Below are 21,016 nucleotides of genomic sequence, written 5' to 3' on the forward strand. Positions count from 1 at the left end.
AGTAATACCAAACGTGTGTGGGTGGGTTTATGTGTGCATTCAGAAACACAAGAGCAAAGGTACTAGACAGAAAGTGTGTGTGTGTTTGTGTCACAGAGTGTGAATGGAAAGTGCCCGAGCAGTAAACACCCACATCCCCTCCAACTGGATGCAGTAATCTACTAATCAGGTTTCATTTATGGATCTGCAGCCCTCTTTCCTCTCTCGCTCTCTCTCCCACTCTTTCTGTCTCTCTCTTTTATTTCCCTCTATCTGTCTCTCTCTTTTTATTTCCCTCTTCTGCCTCCTCTTCATCATCCTCCTCCTCTTCCTCCTCCACAGGGCCTCTCTCCATCTCTGGAGCCTGCTGTTGGCTACCTGTGTCCTTCTCAAACTCCTCTGAGCAGAAACACACACAATGTCAAAACCATACTCTCCAAAAATCCTACAGCATAGACTATGGCTTTGAATGTATTTGTGTTTCTGTTCATTGGAGTTACTATGCTGAACAGCACTTTGAAAAGAGAACCTGACTGACTTGAGTCCTATACACCCATCTAATGGTGAAATACTGCTATTGCATCAGTTTCCAAATATGATAAAAGCTTGCAAATAGAACGTAATCTGATATGCAACACACACACACACACACACACACACACACACCTGTGAGGGCCCGCAGATGTTGTTTGCCCAGAAGGTGTTCTTTCTTGTTGTGCAGAGAGCTGAAGTACTGATTACAGGTATGACAGAACAAATCCCTACAGTCAGACCCCTGAGAGAGACTGAGAGAGGGGGGGGGAGAGAGAGTGGGGGGAGAGAGGGGGGGCAGAGAGAGAGAGGGGGGGCAGAGAGAGGGGGGGGGCAGAGCGAGAGGGAGGGGGCAGAGAGAGAGGGGGGGCAGAGAGAGAGAGGGGGGGAGAGAGAGAGAGGGGGGCAGAGAGAGAGAGAGGGGGAAGAGAGAGAGGGAGGGGGCAGAGAGAGAGGGAGGGGGCAGAGAGAGAGGGGGGGAGAGAGAGAGGGGGGGCAGAGAGAGAGAGGGGGGCAGATAGAGAGAGGGGGGCAGAGAGAGAGAGGGAGGGGGCAGAGAGAGAGAGAGGCCAGAGAGAAAGAGAGGGGGAGGGAGAGAGAGGGGGGGAGAGAAAGAGAGAGAGTAGGGTGTAGAGAGTAGAGAGGCCCTCGAACCAATTTCACCCCAAAAAATTTTTTGGAACTCAGTCGGGGTCTCAACTTAAATTTGGTTGTGTGCTATCTAAACTTGTGGTAAGCATGGTCAAATTACCGACCAGGGTGAGGCCCATTGATCAACAGTTATCATATTAAAAACTGCAAACATTTGCCTCCACCCTATGGCAAGATGTGTAGAATTGCATGAAATTAGCTGTAAAACTGCAAATGTTTCTCTCAGCCCTATGGCAAAATGTGCTGAATTGGAGAAAAGAAACTACAAACTCTTCGCTGTCACGAAGGGGGGCCGCTAAAATGTTTTGCTTGTAAGGAGGGGGGTATGGATGTGGGTACGAAGACCCACGAGCCCCTGCTGCCCCTCATGATGAGTTCCGTTTTTTGTGGCCCCCACCCCATCAAAGTTGCCCATCCCTGGTCAAGGTGAAGGTCAGAATGGCTTGTGTAGAAAGAGGAGCAGTTAAGTTACTCACATCTATGGGATTCAGAGCCATGGTCTCCTCCTTCATCTCAATGTCAACTCCCTAGGGTCCTGACAACAACAAAACATAACAACAATCATCAACAAAAACAATCAACAGCAATCAACATCGAGCTCATCTAATTACATAACTACTACACCCTAGAGTCTAGGCACTATGCTACACACTACACAAACATTGTACACAAACAACATTGAACACACAACATAGAGCTTTGGTCCCCTACTCAGGGCTTTGTATGCCTCAGTGTTCTGGTAGTCTGTCACTGTGATGTAGTGCTGCTTGTCCTTCTCTGCCTCTTGGTTGTACTTCTACAGGAAGACATATTGGATGTTTCGGTTAGAATTTCAAGTTAGGGGTCAGAGGTTAAAGGTCAGGGGTCAGACATCAGACTTTCTTGTCATCGGGGCCAAGTTGGGACTACTGCAATGTACAAGTTAGGGTTTAAAGGTTAGGGTTGAGGGGTCAGACCTGCTTGTCGTTGGGGCCCAGTTGGGACCACTGCAGCCCCAGCATGTGGCTGATCTCAGTGAAAGGGAAGTCCGGGTGCTCCTCTCTCAGCTGCAGCTTCTCATTCACAAAAATAACATTCCTGAGATCAAGAGAGAGAGAAGGCCTTCACAATAAGAATAACTCATTCTGTTCCACATCTCCTCTCCCTATGAATGAGTTTGAGAGTGTGTGTAATGTGTATGTGCAGGTGTGCATGTCACTGGCATACCGGACACCCCAGCAGGCCCCCATTAGGTAGGGGGCCCATGAGCTCTGAGGGCCCACCACCTGGTGTCCACGTCTATTTGTTTCATTTAATAAATCATTTTTACAAGAAACCTCCAAAAGGTCATTCATAAACCTTACTAATTTCAATATGTTCTAGGAAGCTAAGTGTTAGTTTCTTGGGCTTCAGAAATGTGACTAAAAGAGTGCCTCAGGCCTTGAAAAAGAAAACATTGAATTGATTGAAAGGGGTGAACAAATGCCGTGGTCAAGGCTACGACGGCGCCAGTGCAATGAGTGGCGCTTACTCAGGTGTTCAGAAGCGCATATCAGAGCGAGAGCCTAATGCTTCTTAGGTACTTCTTTAGGAGTTTAGTTCAGAAGAAAAATCTCTCTGCAGAAGCGACAGTTACAGGGATGGTAAAGACAGCTTGATTGCCATAGCAACACCAGGGAAACAGGGCAGAAGGGGTGGTGTTTCAAATACAGCAGTTCTGCAACAGTTCTGAAGCCTCTTGTTCTCCTTAATTGCCAGCTTCAACACGTTACAGAAAAGAGAATAACCGTATAGGAAGGTCTGGGGACAGGTTGTCTAGACACTGGAATGCCAATCAACTGACGATGCAAACAGATTACCATTAACGGACAACAAGTTGAGGGCTTGAACAAAAGAGGTTTGCGATTTTGTTCACACTGGTGAACCAGCATTTGAGTTGTGTGGTTGCAAAATCAACATTCCCTTATCACTGGTATGTATTAGCATGCATCATTCAAGTTTAAATTGTGTCCAGCGCAATGGACATACAATATAATGTACAATGTCTCAGGAAAGTATGTCTGGGTTGGCAATACTCATAGAAAACAGTCGGGCCTGCAACCTGGACCTAAAGACCGTGGTGAAAACATTTGCACAAAAAAATGCACGGCAACGCAGTCACATACATATATATAGAAAAAACAGAGAAGTACAGACACAGATATACTTTTTCTAAGAGAAACAAAGAGAAAAAGAGACACAGACAGAGACAGAAGCAGCAATGAGGACTTCAGAAGACCAGGGGTCTCTCAAGTTGGAATGGATTTAATTTGATTACATTTACCTTGAATATTGCAACCCATCAACAATAAATAGTGGCTGAATTTATCCTCAAGTCTACTTTTTTTCCTAATTGATAGGCTATTTGATGTGTAATTTTTATAAGTGTATAAATAGCTGCTAAATACGGTATAGGCTTCACTGCATAATGAAACAATCCCTAGTTAGCTAGTTGTGAGAGTGGACTTACTGTATTATATGGCATTAATAGACTAGTTGGTATGCACAACAACTTTCTATCCAAGCTGGGAGAGAGCGAGGATGGTTCATGTCATGCAGGTTCAGGTAGCCTATACAGGACAGTTGTATAAATACAATGAAAAAATACATTGGTAGCTGATTAGTATACTGTTGTATCAAATATTTATTTTACAATCTGCAATGTTTGAATTTCCAACTTTATTCACTGAACAAGTAATACAATTATTGGCATCATTGCTACACCGTGTGTATAGCTGTAATATTTGTGTTGTGGAGAAAATGACCAGGCAGGAGATGGGAGTACAGTTAGAAAAGCGCATGTGCACTTCCAATTGGGTGTTGTAACATAACGCTGCCGTAATACATTACTGCTCGTAACAGCATAGTAACTAATATATTTTTTATTTAACCTTGATTTAGCTAGGCAAGTCAGATATATATCACTGATACTACAATGATGACCAAATAGGCCGCCCAGTAAACATTAGCTAAAGCAAAGCTATAGGCTACATGCCCTGGCACCACAGAAAGCCAATCATCGATTTGATAGGCAGCAGCATAGACATGTTGCAATTTCAAAACCATGGACAGCGATCGGTAGTCTATACTTTGTAGTGGCTGTCTAGCTGACAGGTTTCCATTTTGGGGGGCGGTCGTGGCTGCAAATACAGAGTTTTCACCCACGCCCCGCCCACCCCTCCAGAAATCTCTATCTCAGAGGGTAGTACGTATGGCCCAGTACATCACTGGGGCCAAGCTTTCTGCCATCCAGGACCTCTATACCAGGCAGTGTCAGAGGAAGGCCCAAAAAATTGCCAAGGACTGCAGCCACCCTAGTCATAGACTGTTCTCTCTGCTACCGCACAGCAAGCGGTACCGGAGTGCCAAGTCTAGGTCAAAAAGGCTTCTTAACAGCTTCTACCCCCAAACCATAAGACTCTTGAACAGATAATCAAAATGGCCAAACGTATCTGGACATCTCATTCCAACATCATGTGCATTAATATGAAGTTGGTCCCTCCTTTGCTACTATAACAGCCTCCACTCTTCTGGGAAGGCTTTCCAATAGATGTAGGAACATTACTGCAGGGACTTGCTTCCATTCAGCCACAAGAGCATTAGTGAGGTTGGGCACTGATGTTGGGTGATTAGGTCTGGCTCGCAGTCGGCGTTCCAATTCATCCCAAAGGTGTTAGATGGGGTTGAGGTCAGGGCTCTGTGCAGGCCAGTGAAGTTCTTCCACACCGATCTAAACAAACCATTTCTGTATGGACCTCGCTTTGTGCACGGGGGCATTGTCATGCTGAAACAGGAAAGGGCCTTGCCCAAAGTTGGAAGCACAGAATCGTCTAGAATGTCATTGTACGCTGTAGAGTCAAAATTTCCCTTCACTGGAGCTAAGGGGCCTAGCCCGAACCATGAAAAACAGCCCCAGACTGTTATTCCTCCTCCACCAAACATTTCTGTTGGCACTGCATTGGGACAGGCAGCGTTCTCCTGGCATCCGCCAAACCCAGATTCGTCCGTCGGGCTGCCAGATGGTGAAGCGTGATTCATCACTCCAGAGAACGCGTTTCCACTGCTCCAGAGTCCAATGGTGGCGAGCTTTACACCACTCCAGACGATGCTTGGCATTGCGCATGGTAATGTTAGGCTTGTGTGCGGCTGCTTGGCCATGGAAACCCATTTCATGAAGCTCCTGACGAACAGTTATTGTGCTGACGTTGCTTCCAGAGGTGGTTTGGAACTCGGTAGTGAGTGTTGCAACCGAGGACAGACGATTTTTACACGCTACGTGCTTCTGCACTCATCGGCCCCATTCTGTGAGCTTGTGTGGCCTACCACTTCCATTTCGACCTCACAATTACAGCACTTCCAGTTGACCGGGGCAGCTCCAGCAGGGAAGAAATTTGACAAACTGACTTGTTGGAAAGGTGCCATGCTAAATAATGCAACTCCCCACTTCCAAAAAACGATCTGCGTTCTAACCACACGACAGGTGGTGTTGTCCCATCCTCGGCCGGTGTTGTGCCGACAATCTCCCCCCTGCCCTTCTCGTTCTTCATTGCTGCGACTTGCTTGCTAGTTGAGATTTCTGCTCTTCACTCCGTTGTCAGTTTAGCCTACATTTCACTGATCTTAGTAGCAGAAACCATTTTTGTCTGCAGTTTTCGGTTTGGCTATTTGTTTCATTGTGGCGCCCTGGGCGAACCCCCCTTTCAGCACCCGTGCCCGCCCTGGATGGTTGCCCATGTCGCCGTACCTAAATCCGCTACTGATTTGTATTAGTCTATAAATTAATCTCTTTGCCAAAATGCATCATCTCGCCCATGTCTTATTCGACTAGTATTTTTGAAAGTGTAAGGATAATAATTCAGCCATAGTTGTTCTGAAATGTTTATTACTTGCCAACATTTTACTCCCTCTATGTTTAATATAACACAAATACATTAATAATTAATTTCGGTTTGTTCTATAGAAAGTGTTTGACTCTGATGTGTGCCACAGAAGGTATTTGACTCTAGTCACAAAATTAAGGAAATTAGAAAGGGGGGGGGGGGCGAATTCTGGCAGGGGGGAGATTTTCGTCACAACACCTGTATCACTCAGGAGCCAGGTGCAATGTCGCGGCTCCCCGGTTCACCCCCCGCCCCCAAGCTGGTCACCGGGACGAGAGCGAACCCGTGGAGGGAGATAGGAGATATCTCTGTGACTGTCGCCGGGCTCTGCGGAAGCTCAAAGTTCATTGCGGGATATTAGAAATGCATTTTAGACCTGCGACCAAGAAGACTGCCACAACAAATGATGTAACCAGGAAGAACAATCGAGCACGGAGGTAGGAGCTATGCAAATATGAGTGGGACGTTTACATGAAAAGAGAAAGGCTCTGGACATTCATTTACAATGTAAATTCTTATGACATGGTGTGACTGAAGCATTCCCCATTTTAAGCGTAACTGAACGTATGAGGTTTAGTGTTTATCGATGCATGTAGGCTACGGCACATCAAACCACGAAAAGATGTACAAATGTCATCAGCCAATTACTGTATTCTCTGAACCAGAGGCATTTCGATTATCTACTGGTGATGGCTGAAAGAGAAGGCTCGGGAAATGGTTTCGACTTCCTGTATCTGTGGCCAATGAAATTAAGAGAAAACGAAGGAGTCAATGACAACGTCTAATCATAGGCGGAGTAGAAAGTGGGCGTTTATTTTGTCTGTAGAGCTGAAGGAGTTCCCCTCATCCCAAAAGTAGTTAGATCACAGATGCGCTTGTGGAACGGAGTTGTCAAAGGTGAGATGACGAGGCCCTGAACAACTTAAACTGGACATTTCTATCAGATTCTTATCGACTAGACGAAACACTGATTGAGTCTTTGACTGCAAAGGTGAGAGAATAACGCTGACATTTTTGTTTTGGACATGCTGTACTGAGTGGTGTAAATAAAATAAAAATTAAAGTACTACTTAAGCAGTTTTTGAGGGTATCTGTACTTTATTAATATTACAATTTTTGAAAATGTCTACGTTTACTCCCCCTACATTCCTAAAGAAAATAATGTGATTGTTTACATAGATTTTCCCTGACACCCAAAGGTACTCGTTACATTAGGAATGCTTTGAAGGACAGGAAAATCGTCCAATTCACTCACTTATCAAGAGAACATCCCTGGTCATCCCTACTGCCTCTGATCTGACCGACTCACTAACACAAATGCTTTGTTTATAAGTGATGTCCGAGTGTTGGTGTGCCACTGGCTATCTGTAAATGTAAAACATTTGTGCTATCTGGTTTGCTTTATATAAGGAATGTGAAATAATTTATACTTTTACTTTTGACACTTAAGTATATTTAAAACCAAATACTTTTAGACTTTTACTAAAGTGACTTTCACTTTTACTTGAGTCATTTTCTATGAAGGTATTTTTTATTTTACTCAAGTATGACGGGTAATTTTTCCACCACTGGTTGTACCATAGTCAGAACTGCCAGCTCGTGGTCATATTTACGGTTCCTTTGTCGTTGACAGAAGAATAGATTTTAAAACGAGTGTCTGCATAAGGCGCTATAGATAAACGCATTTGCTAAATGCATATTTGTATAATATATTATTGTGTTTTCCACTACATTTTAAACTGGTCACCAACTTTTAATAATGCATTCTAAAACATTGATCCACCTGTGTCATTTGCTTATTAGCTATGTTATTGAATGACTTTCCTACTGGTGGAGTCATTGGCTTGGGGGAGATCCTCAGCATTGCAGCAAAGCGCGTCATGGTCACTCAAGCTCTTGCATGCCAACCAGTTTGTCACCCTCCTATTGTGCTAGCGTCATCATGCTGTCTGAAGTAGAATTGGTGTTTAGGCAATTTATTGGTTAGAGTTTGGCTGGGATAGCTGAAGTTTGACCATATGGCAATTTGGGGGACAAGAAAGGCAGTGAAACTGACACAGAGCCATGTTTTGGGGTTGAGAGAGACATCTTAGCACTTTGTCCTGAGGGGAAGCTATGGGCTCCCTTAGACAGTGAGAGTTGAATGATTGGAGCAGAAGAGTGGAGTGTGTCATGCAGCTGTTGTGTCACTGCACCAGGTGTCCCCCTCACATTGACAATGCGGCCACTCTCTCTCTCCTCTCCCCTGGCCGCACTCTGCTGCAGCTGTGTCAACAGACCCACGCTTCCAGCTGCCACGCCCCTCATGCATCGTTGTCCCTTCCTTGATTGATTACTGACAAGATTTTTGAATGATTCTGAAAAGCTCCATCTATAAAAGTTAAACGTTATTTACACCAGGCCGAGTTTAAACTATTTTATCCTCTTCTGTGTTTCAGACATGGAACCATCACCCCCCAGCACCCCAAACACCCTGAAACCTGTCCCCACCTCCCCTCCCCCAGCTACCCCTAAATCTACCCAAGGCACTAGACCCACCTTGACCCTGCCTATATCCACCCCATCCGTCCCGACCTCTCCGGTCTCATCTTCCTCCTCTTCTCATCCTGGTCCCCCTCTCTCTCCTTCCTCGCCCTCCCTCTCCACCCCTCCTGCCTCCCCCCTGCGGCAGCCCATCAGGCCTGTCTCCCAGGCAGGACGATCCCAGCTCAATGCTGCCAGCCGGTCAGCTGAGGAGAGGAGGGGGGCAGGTGCTGCTGGAGATACCTCGGTCAGCCCCCCTACTACCCCTCTACGACAGGCTTCAGTAGCTCAGCCAGGTGAGTACAGCCAAAGAGACACAACACAACACATTACACTGCAACTGTAAGGACCGACGACTGAGATGAGAAGCAGGTACAGGGAGTCAACATTTAATGAAGAACAGACATGAAACAAGACAGCCACAGCATCAGCACAAGGGCAAAACAACGACATTCGACAATCAATGCAGCAGCGGGGAACAGAGATGGGGAACTGACAAATATAGGGGAGGTAATAAACAGGTGATAGAGTCCAGGTGAGTCCAATAATACGCTGATGTGCGTGACGGGAAAAGGCAGGTTTGTGCGTAATGATGGTGTCAGGAGTGCGTAATGCAGGGGAGCCTGGCGCCCTCGAGCGCCAGGGGGGTAAAGCGGGAGCAGGCGTGACAGCAACACAACACATTACAACACATTACAAAAGAACACAACCCATTCCAACACAACCCATTCCAACACAACCCATTCCAACACAACCCAGCACATTACAACGCAGCACATTACAACGCAGCACATTACAACGCAGCACATTACAACGCAGCACATCACAACACAACACATTACAACACAACACATTACAACACACCAAAGCTCAGACAACAATAATAACCAAACTACATATTTCTGATAAACGTGTTGGTGTCGTGTCAGTGCCAGGGGGTGAGGGGTAGCTGTTGAGTGAGCTAAATAAACTGTTATTTTAGGGCTGAGGCGCAGGGCTGGGCTAGGTCCACAATGCTGCCAGGAATCGATGGATTGTAAGGGAAGGAACTGGATGCATGTAGAAGCACAGCACATGCGGACAGTTTCCTCTGCTCCTTAGTGACACAACACAGATTTACCACCTCTAGAAGCTTTATACAGTACAGCAAGACCTCACTTAGCCTACATAGTATAACAAGGGCTCTAAAACAAATTTGGCCTGCTCATAGTTCTTTAAAATCACGATCATGCACATCAGATGATGTCATCAGTGATTTCGGATGATGTCATCTGAAACATTTATCTTCTGCTGTCTCTTTGACTCCAAAACAGATGATGATGTTGCTGGAGATGATGAATTTGATGTTGAAAAGGGTGGATGTTTCCTTTACAAATACACAAACGGTATTAGAGATGGGAAGAAGGACAGGTGTCAGTAACGGTTAGAGAGACTGTCTGTTGGGGGGGTTGGGGGGGCGCTACTGAAGTGGGCTCTGTTCAGTGACAGTTGTTGTGAGCAGTTAGCATCTGTCTACAGGAAGGAACATCCTGCTCTGAATGAATAACACTACTGCTATTGTTTCCTAAAATGCTATGCAACATCTGTTACTGTATGTATCAGTGCTGCCGGTCACCATGTAATAACCTTGTGCCAATAACCATCATGATGAAAAGATGGGTGTTGTGTCTCTGTGTAGAGGAGCCAGAGGAGGAGCTGAGTGTGGAGGAGCTGGAGGAGAGGGCCAAGTCTGGAGATGCCAAAGCCCAGAGTAGGGTGAGTATTACCCACAGTCCACCTCCGAGAGACCACCAGAGCAAACATGAATAGTCCTAACATATGAACTACAACGGGTCTTCATAAGGACCCCATTGTCAGTCTGGGCAGAACACCAGATTCATTTAGTCTGATTAGAATTGTTTGCATCATCCCACATCTGGCAAGTTTCTTTGAATGTGCACATTGTAGGTGATATATATTGTGTCTGTGTGTAGATGGGCTGGTACTACTTGGCCCTGGCTGAGGAGAGAGATGAGGAGGTGAACAACTGTACAGCAGTAAGCTGGCTGGTGCAGGCCAGCAAACAGGGCCGCAAGGACGCAGTCAAGATGCTACAGCGCTGCCTAGCAACCAGGAAAGGTGAGGGGGCGCGGCCTAAACCACTAACAGGAAGCATGGTTAGGTGTAGGGTGTAGTTACCCCTAGACTCTGATCTTAGATCAGTTCAGCATTTCCCCCCACTAATGGTTAAGGTTACAATTTGGGGGAGGGGAAGCTGATCCTAGATCTGTACCTAGGGGAAACTTCACCCTGGAACAGTATGGCGAACTAGAGCAATTCAAGATAATACTTTTGAATTGCGTCTGAAAAAGTACAGTGTGCAATTAAATGGAGTATGCACTTAAACGATAAGAACTTATAAAGAGTCAACTGTCATTGGGAATGTTGAACTGATTGTTTCAGTGCATGGCGTTTATTATGAGGCATTAAGGTTGAGTTTGTGGTTACCATTAGGCATCACGTCAGAAAACTTTGAGGAGGTGAAGAAGCTGTGTACGGAGACAAGATTTGAGAGAGGAGTGAGGAAGGCTGCTCTGGTCATGTACTGGAAGCTCAACCCAGAGAAGAAGAGAAGGGTGGCAGTGTCTGAGATGCTGGAGAACGTGGAACACGTCAACGCTGAGCCAGGTACTGTACTGAGCACTGACATGGCATACAGTACCAATCAAAAGTTTGGACACACCTACTCATTCAAAGGTTTTTCTTTATTTTTACTATTTTCTACATTGTAGATAAATAGTGAAGACATCAAAACTATGAAATAATACTTATGGAATTGTGTAGTAACCAAAAAACTGTTTTATATTTTAGATTCTTCAAAGTAGCAACCGTTTGCCTTGATAACAGCTTTGTACAATCTTGGCATTCTCTCAACCAGCTTCACCTGGAATGCTTATCCAACGAAATCGTCCCACCTACGTAACAGCCAGTGGAATCCTGTGGCGCGTTATTCAAATACCTTAGAAATGCTATTACTTCAATTTCTCAAACATATGACTATTTTACCCCATTTTAAAGACAAGACTCTCGTTAATCTAACCACACTGTCCGATTTCAAAAAGGCTTTACAACGAAAGCAAAACATTAGATTATGTCAGCAGAGTACCCAGCCAGAAATAATCATACACCCATTTTTCAAGCTAGCATATAATGTCACAAAAACAAAACCACAGCTAAATGCAGCACTAACCTTTGATGATCTTCATCAGATGACACACCTAGGACATTATGTTATACAATACATGCATGTTTTGTTCAATCAAGTTCATATTTATATCAAAAACCAGCTTTTTACATTAGCATGTGACGTTCAGAACTAGCATACCCCCCGCAAACTTCCGGTGAATTTACTAAAAATTTACTAAATTACTCACAATAAACGTTCACAAAAAGCATAACAATTATTTTAAGAATTATAGATACAGAACTCCTCTATGCACTCGATATGTCCGATTTTAAAATAGCTTTTCGGTGAAAGCACATTTTGCAATATTCTAAGTAGATAGCCCGGCATCACAGGGCTAGCTATTTAGACACCCAGCAAGTTTAGCACTCACCAAAGTCAGATTTACTATAAGAAAAATGTTATTACCTTTGGTGTTCTTCGTCAGAATGCACTCCCAGGATTTCTACTTCAATAACAAATGTTGGTTTGGTCCCAAATAATCCATAGTTATGTTCAAATATCCTCTGTTTTGTTCGTGCGTTCAAGAAACTATCCGAATGGTAAAGAAGGGTGACGAGCACGACGCATTTCGTGACAAAAAATGTCTAAATATTCCATTACCGTACTTCGAAGCATGTCAACCGCTGTTTAAAATCAATTTTATGCCATTTTTCTCGTAAAAAAGTGATAATATTCCGACCGGCAAAGCGTGTTTACGTTCAAAGACGAAAGAAAATAAAACATGGGGTCGACTCGTGCACGAGCCTCAGTCTGATGGCCCTCTGACCGGCCACTATCCAAACGCGCTAATGTTTTTCAGCCAGAGGCTTGAATTTCATCATTCAGCTTTTTCCCGGGTTCTGAGAGCCTATGGGAGCCGTAGGAAGTGTCACGTTACAGCAAAGATCCTCAGTCTTCAATAAACAGAGTCAAGAAGCTCAAGGAATGGTCAGACAGGCCACTTCCTGTAAGGAATCTTCTCAGGTTTTTGCCTGCCATATGAGTTCTGTTATACTCACAGACACCATTCTAACAGTTTTAGAAACTTTAGGGTGTTTTCTATCCAAAGCCAATAATTATATGCATATTCTAGTTACTGGGCAGGAGTAGTAACCAGATTAAATCGGGTACGTTTTTTATCCGGCCGTGCAAATACTGCCCCCTATCCCCAACAGGATATGCTGAGTACTTGTTGGCTGCTTTTCCTTCACTCTGCGGTCCAACTCATCCCAAACCACAATCGGGTGATTGTGGAGGCCAGGTCATCTGATGCAGCACGATCACTCCCCTTCTTGGTCAAATAGCCCTTACACAGCCTGGAGATGTGTTTTGGGTCATTGTTCTGTTGAAAAATAAATTATAGTCCCACTAAGCGTAAACTTGATGGGATGGCGTATTGCTGGAGAATGCTGTGGTAGCCATGCTGGTTAAGTGTGCCTTGAATTCTAAATAAATCAGACAGTGTCACCAGCAAAGCACCATCACACCTCCTCCTCCATGCTTCACCTGCTCTGTGTCTCAAAGAAATGGCGGTTGGAACAAAAAATCTCAAATTTGGATTCATCAGACCAAAGGACAGATTTACACCATTGCTCGTTTCTTGACCCAAGCAATTCACTTCTTCTTATTGGTGTCCTTTAGTAGTGGTTTATTTACAGCAAGTTTACCATGAAGGCCTGATTCACGCAGTCTCCTCTGAACAGTTGATGTTGCGATGTGTCTGTTACTTAAACTCTGAAGCATTTATTTGGGCTGCAATTTCTGAGGCTGGTAACTAATGACCTCTGCAGCAGAGGTAAATCTGGAGCTGTGTTCGAATACTCATACTAACTGCACTAACTGTAGTATTTGTGGTGTGAATTGAGTACATAGTATGGATATAGTTAATATGCGAAAAGTTTCCGGATGTCGTACTAAACTCGCTAAAATATGAAGTATACATTGGACACTACTTCGTACTTTAGGGCCCATAATGCAATTCTTCGGGAAATGGGCGTGGCTTCACATCGTTTTCAGATTTGAAGAAAATAGCGGAAAATATGCAGCCGAAGTACAAGAGCGCAAACAAATTCATTGCTTTAACTAATTATGACCAATGTTGAGCAATGAAATAAAGTAATGACTTTTCAAACAACTTACCGTACACGTTATGTTGGCTGACAATTTGTTAGCTACGCTGTCCTTACAAACCACATAGCATATCATTACAGCAGTATGTACCGGTATGTTACCTAACGTTAGTTGGCTACTTATACATCAAACTTGCGGGTATATAAACTATAGGCTATCTAACTACCCAACGTTTGTTGACTTGATTATTCCCGTCATTCTTAGCTTAGCTGAATGGAATAGTCGTTTTGCGTTCTCAATGGACATTCGGGTGGTTTCGTGAATTCGCTCCGGCTATCTACTCCGACTTCAGAGCACTCGTCTGAGTGTACCAGAGCGCAGAAAAATGAATTTACGAGCGTTCAACACCCATTGAATGTGGCCGGTGTCAGTAAACGTCTGCAAAAAAAAAAGTGTAATTAAATTGTTGCCAGCAGCACAGTTAGTCACCAACACTCTAGATAACATGACAACTGCCTAACCATCTCTGCTATGGTGAGTAAAATGGTCAGAGTTGTCTCATTTTGTGTATGCAAGTAGCTAGCCAACGTTAGCTTGGTTGCTTGACTGCCGTTGTAAGGTCAGAACGCTCAAATCAACCCTACTCCTCGGCCCAAGCGTCCAGTGTGCGCTCAGATTTTACAAACGGACAATCTGACAGCGCTCTGAATTTACGAGCACACTCTGGCACTCCAAAATGAATTTAAAACACATCCGAAGTCGTAAAATGTAATTTATTACGCTAACTAGCTAGCAAGACGTTGCATAGCAACAGCATCAACTTCCAGTAGACAGGTGACGAGCTAGTACGCTCAACTGAAAGGATACCGTTCATTTACAGCATACTATTAGTTCATTTTAGTATGTACTCATTATGTATGTAGTATACAATATGTTAGTATCGGTATTCAAACACAGCTTGGGTCTTCCTTTCCTGTGGCGGTCCTCATGAGAGCCAGTTTCATCATAGGGCTTGATGGTTTTGGCGACTGCACTTGAAGAAACTTTCAAAGTTCTCGACATTTTCCGGATTGACTGACCTTCATGTAATGATGGACTGTTTCTCTTTGCTTATTTGAGCTGTTCTTGCCATAATATGGATTTAGCCCTATTTGGTAAAAGACCATCTTCTGTATCCCACCCCAACCTTGTCACAAAACAACTGATTGGCTCAAATGCATTAAGAAGGAAATAAATTCCACTAATTAACTTTTAACAAGGCACACATGTTAATTGAAATGCATTCCAGGTGACTACTAAAGAAAAACCCTGGAATGAGTAGGTGTGTCCAAACTTTTGACTGGTACTGTATATGGACACAAATATACACTCACTTCAAAATCACTTCAACTTCAAAATTGTTCTGTTTTGGTTTAGCTTGGCATTAGACTGCTGCATCTAATAAGAAGTATAGTTTGCATTGATAACCAAATATAATCTCAGCGACTATTCAAACAATAAACCAAACAACATTGTATCATTATTAGAATCCCCCCCAAAAGTACTTTGTTTAGAAGTAATAAGTACGTGATTCTAGGCAATTTTTGTTACTGTAAAAACAGCTGTAGCCATGTGCTTTTTGATTACATTCTATTTTTAGCTGATATGAGAGCGAATACATTCAAGCAGCATATCAAACTGGGATAATGTTGTAGGTTACACTGGCAAGTACAATAATATTATATTTACCAGAGCATATTATTTAATTATAAATCTGATTATTTCACATGGAGATGTGGGAATCTAAAAGGCTAGCTAGCTTATTGGCTATGTTAGCCAGCTAAGTAGCAAGGGGAGACAACCAAAACGGGATTTTCCTTTACTTTCAACTCAAATGAGAAGATAACAATAGAACCTCTGCTATTGCCCCTTTGTGGATGTTGCTATTTGGGAGTCTGAGACGGCGAGGCATCATGTTACCAAAAGGTGCACATTAGTAAACACTTAGTGTTTCTCTGTAATTCCTCCACCCCAAGATGACGCTGCTTCCCAGGGCCCCATATCCAGCTCCATGCAGAAACAGAGGAGAGTTCTGGAGAGCCTCGTCACCAGCAAAGGTTGGTGTGTGTTTGTGTTATAGAATCAAATGGAAAGGTAATGTAATAGTGAGTAAAGACTACCTCTCTCTGTGTGTCTCTGCAGCTAGTTGCTATGATGTGGATCTGGATGACTTTGTAGAGACCACTAAGAAGTATGCTCAGGGCATCCCCCCCTCTCCCACTATGGCTGGGGACGGTGGTGACGATGACGATGATGAAGCTGTGAAGAACCCAGACGACTTGCCCCTTCACAAGAAGGTCTGAACCTTTTTATCTCTCTGGGAATGCATGTGTTTATAACATCTTCACACACAGATGTAATTATCTTGCTCATGGATTTACCCTCTCTCTCTGTCTCTCTGTCTCGCTCTCTGTCACTCCCTCTCCACTTCCCTTTCTCTCCCCCCTGCCTCTCCCCTAGGTCTTGAAGTTCCCCCTACACGCCCTGTTGGAGATCAAGGAGCACCTGATTAACTGGGCGTCCCGGGCGGGCATGCAGTGGCTCAGTGCCCTCATCCCCACCCACCACGTCAACGCTCTCATCTTCTTCTTCATCATCAGCAACCTTACCATCGACTTCTTCATCTTTCTCATCCCCCTGCTCATCTTCTATCTGTCCTTGTTCTCCATGGTCATCTGCACGCTGCGCGTCTTCCAGGTGGGATAACCTTCACACGGCTCTAGCCTTAGAGCAGAGGAACTGAAAGAGGATAATCTGTCGTTATCCTGTAACCAACTAGCAAGTACTCTCATTTAGGGAGTACTTGACCTTTGGTGTTTTCTTGGAAAACAGAAGGAAAATGTTTAGTAGTATGTAACTACTATGGTAAGTTATTCCATGACAGCTATAGGATTTGTGTGTTCAGTGTGTAAAGAGCTGTTGGTGTTGTTCTTCCAGAACTCCATGACTTACAGGTCGTTTTAAAAGTAGTAGTGGTAGTGGGTTGCTAGGTAACGACGTAAACGATGCCACTTTATATGAACGCGGCCATGTGTATGTTGTCTCATTTATCATGGGCAGGAGAGGCTCTAACAATGGGAATTCCAAACCACCCGTTTGTATAATGAGTGTTCAGTGTGTAAAGAGCTGTTGGTGTTGTTATTCCAGAACTCCAAGGCGTGGGAGAACTTCCGGGCCCTTACAGACCTGCTGTTACGTTTCGAGCCCGGCCTGGACCTAGAGCAAGCTGAGACTAACTTCGGCTGGACCCACCTGGAGCCCTACCTCTACTTCCTGCTGTCGATGGTCTTCGTGGTCTTCTCCTTCCCCATGGCTGACAAGACCTGGATCCCCTGCTCCGAGCTGGCCACCGTGGCCCTGTTCTTCACCGTCACCTCCTTCCTCAGCCTCCAAGCCTCCGCTGAGCTCTTCGCCCGCCGCGCCCTGCTCACAGAGGTCTTATCGGGGGTCTGTGCCCTTACACAACTATTACCCGATAGTGTCTGGTTCCTGCGGGTGTTAGGAACAACGTTTGTGACGGTGCCGCTAGGGGAGATGGTGGCGCTGAACGTGGGCGTGCCGTGTCTTCTCTACGGGCACCTGATCTACCTGCTGTTCCGCATGGCCCAGCGGAGGGGCTTCAGGGGCACCTACCTCTGCCTCGTACCCTACATGGTCTGCTTCGTCTGGTGTGAGCTCTGCCTGGCCCTGCTCCACTCGTCCTCCACCATCGGTCTGATTCGGACCTGTGCGGGCTACCTCCTCTTCCTGTTCGCACTGCCTGTCCTCACCTTGGGCTTGGCGGCCATGTTGCTCTTCAAGGTCCTCCAGTGGTTCATGGCTCTGGAGATCACCAAGATGCTGGTGACTCTGACTGTGTGCGCGGTCCCGGTGGTGTTGCGGTTGTGGACGCGGTTCAGCCTGAACCCGCTGGTGGTGGCGCGGTTCCTGTCACGGAGCAGTGTGGTAAAGCTCATCCTGGTGTGGCTGAGTGCTCTGTTGATGTTCTGCTGGATGTATGTCTACCGCTCAGAAGGCATGAAGGTAATCACAAGAAGTAGTTTACTACATTATGCCCAATGCTAAATAAAACAAATGACAGGTTCTAGTATATTTACATAGTAAAGAACAACAGAATGACCGAAGCAGATCTAATTGCAGGCAGCCGAGTGCTGTTTACAGCAGAGTGCTGTTTACAGCAGAGTGCTGTTTACAGCAGAGTGCTGTGTAGGGTGTTCAAATGTAACAACATAAAGAATACATTAAGTGTATGAAAAGCATTAAATGGAATACATTAACAATCTCAAAATAAAGTTGAATCAAATGTGAATGTGTGTTGAACAGGTGTATAACTCCACCCTCACGTGGCCGGAGTACAGTAACCTGTGTGGGCCCAAGGCCTGGAAGGAATACAACATGGCCCAAACCCAGATCCTGTGTTCTCACCTGGAGGGCCACCGGGTCACCTGGACAGGACGCTTCAAATACGCCCGCATTACCGACATCGAGAACGGAGCCCAGTCCGTCATCGGCCTACTTCCTGTGTTCGTAGGGAACTGGATGAGATGTCTCTATGGTGAGGCCTATCCCCTCTGTGACAACACCACCGACCCCACTGCCCCTCACCAGGCTCTCCCCGCACCTCTTCCAGAAGACCCCTTATGCAAACTCAAAAAGCTGGCCAAGCACGAGTGCCACGTGAAGCACTTCGACCGCCACAAGTTCGAGGTGACCTTGGGCATGCCCCTGGAGAGGAAGAGTAAGAACGGGACCATCATAGAGGACGAGGACGCCACCAAGGATATCGTCCTGAGGGCCAGTAGTGAGTTTGGCCCAGTGCTGCTGCACCTGAGCGCTGGCAGCCTGGTAGAGTTCAGTACGGTTCTAGAAGGACGCCTGGGCTCCAAGTGGCCTGTGTTTGAGCTGAAGGCCATCCACTGTCTGACGTGTGCGGACGCCCGAGTGCCCAGCGGCAGGCAGTACAAGATAGAACACGACTGGAGGCGCACGGCCCAGGGGGCACTGCAGTTTGCCTTTGACTTCTTCTTCAACCCCTTCCTCACAGCACGGCTGGAGCAGGACACTGAGACACAGACCACACAGGGCAGAGGAGGAATGGACCAAGGCTAGTGGTGGATAAATGCAGAGGACTGTACACTATGTGGAGTGTATAAGTGTACACTAGGTGCAGTGTGTAAGTGTACACTGAGAACTGATTTCCGTATGGATTGTAAGTAATGCATCATGTCGACCACTATCAGGAGTGCCTGAGTGTACACTATGTGGAGTGTACACTGGGAATGTACACACAATCACATAAAGGTTTGTCAGTAAGACATGCATTATGTCTCCCTATAGTAGTCTGGGGTTCTGCAGGGTGTTTTCCACTATGCTGGAGTTCCAGTACCGCGGTTCAACTGCTTCTAGTGTGTGTGTGCGTGTGTGTGCGTGTGTGTGTGTGTCTGCTCTATGAGCCCCTACTGTAGACTAGTAAAACCAGCTTAGAATCATAGTTGAATTGTTCATATGGTTAAACTATGCATGGGTGTGTGTTCGTAGTGTGTGAGTGTTTTCATAGCTGCTGAGTCATAGTGGGAAAGGATAATATCACAGAACATAACCACTGAATTACAAAGGAGGGAGACAATTTACACTAACTACACTTTCATACACCACAATCACTTCCACACACACCACCTCAACCTCCTCATTCATAGCCAGTGTTTTCAGTCTGTCAACGTTTGAGAAAGTGTGTGGGACAATGCCGATCAACATTGTGGTCAATAAGCTTATTGACTTGCTCTTGATATGCAGTCCAAATGTCTAATTTTGCATGCCATTCAACCATATAGGCCTGCTGTTTGCATCCATGACACTAAGGGCTAGATTCTATCATATTTGCACTAGCCGACACCCACATAACTATGCTGGAGCTGTCAAATCTACAAGCGGCTCCTGGTATTATACCTAGCGGACGTTGCCATTGGCTTTGTTTTACAAGTTCGGACACTGGAATATGAGATGTAATCCACACCTCAATTAGGCTGATAGAAATCCTCATTCTGAACTTCTAACGTGAGTGGGACGGGTGTGGCTTCGTGACAATGATCAAGAGCAGCCGCTCACTGATTTGACAGCTCCAACGCAGTTCCACCTCCGACACTGCCAAAACATCCGCTGGTTAACGATCTGATTGAATCTAGGCCCTACTGTAAATATTTTTGTCTGTTTGACTTATCAAGTCTGTTTACATATGAAGTAAAAGTAGGACTTTGTAACTACATTTAAAATACTCAATAGTGTTTGTGTTTTACGCATGAATTGTGTTTTCAAAATGAACTGCCTTTTTGTAACAGTTTGAGGCCTTAATTCAGTTTCATTTTAGGTACTTGGAAAGTATTGTACAGTTCTTGAATAGTTTTTTGTTTCCTGAAATAGTTTTTCATTATAAGATCATGATGGAGAAACAAATGGACTTAAACTGTTCCAGTTGTCTCCTTAAATATTGAGCTTTAATCATTGTCATGTTGATACCCTTCTTGTAAATGTTAAGTGCCCTGTCTATTCAAATCACATTGTTAAATAGTTCTGATGCCACATTAACCTAGCAGCGTATAGTCTACTGAAATCCTGTCAGCGTTTCTCTTTACAGAGAATGACATATTCAACCTCTCTGATAGTTGACCTGTATCAAAGTGCACTTGTGTCCCAATAGATTTTTGCCCCTCCTTTACTGGTGTGCCTTGTTCTCCCTCCTCTCCCTCCCTGCTGTGTGGGGTTCTGATCTGATCCCACAGTTCCAGTCTGCAGCAGGCCTCTAATGATGAGGTCACTGTCACAGGATGTGATGTCACTATTGTAACGCTCTACTCTACCGTGACCAATAAACCAATCATGGAAATGTAAACCTCTCCTTCCTGAAGGGTTATTGCAATCACACATACAAAGTTTGGATTCAGCTTCATTGTTGTAATGACAGTGTATTACCACTAGGTGGTGGTCAAGACTACAACACAGAGACTCATCCACCTCGGGACTGATTTAGTGATGTAGTTCAAAAATCCATATGGAGACTAATGTTGCAGCTAAACTTCTATAAAGTACACAAACAGCAATGACTCAATTAATAGCACTCACTATA

The 21,016-nt window shown here is 45.0% G+C and overlaps 1 protein-coding gene across 2 annotated transcripts; it reads left to right on the forward strand.

Annotated features, from left to right (window-relative positions):
- Positions 1-6,312: 6,312 nt before the first annotated feature.
- Positions 6,313-20,782, forward strand: LOC115205366 (wolframin). Of its 2 annotated transcripts, none has more exons than XM_029771275.1 (10): positions 6,313-6,496; positions 8,498-8,878; positions 10,261-10,337; positions 10,556-10,700; positions 11,076-11,249; positions 15,873-15,953; positions 16,039-16,193; positions 16,357-16,593; positions 17,044-17,919; positions 18,220-20,782. In XM_029771275.1, exons 2-10 carry the CDS (start codon positions 8,500-8,502, stop codon positions 19,003-19,005), a joined length of 2,910 nt encoding a protein of 969 aa, XP_029627135.1. In that variant the 5' UTR covers positions 6,313-6,496; positions 8,498-8,499; the 3' UTR covers positions 19,006-20,782. The 2 variants fall into 2 exon arrangements, with proteins under 2 accessions (XP_029627135.1, XP_029627134.1); XM_029771274.1 differs by lacking the exon at positions 6,313-6,496 and adding an exon at positions 6,581-7,050.
- Positions 20,783-21,016: the final 234 nt, after the last annotated feature.

Source organism: Salmo trutta, chromosome 13 (genome assembly GCF_901001165.1).
Source record: "Salmo trutta chromosome 13, fSalTru1.1, whole genome shotgun sequence".
Taxonomy (NCBI): domain Eukaryota; kingdom Metazoa; phylum Chordata; class Actinopteri; order Salmoniformes; family Salmonidae; genus Salmo; species Salmo trutta.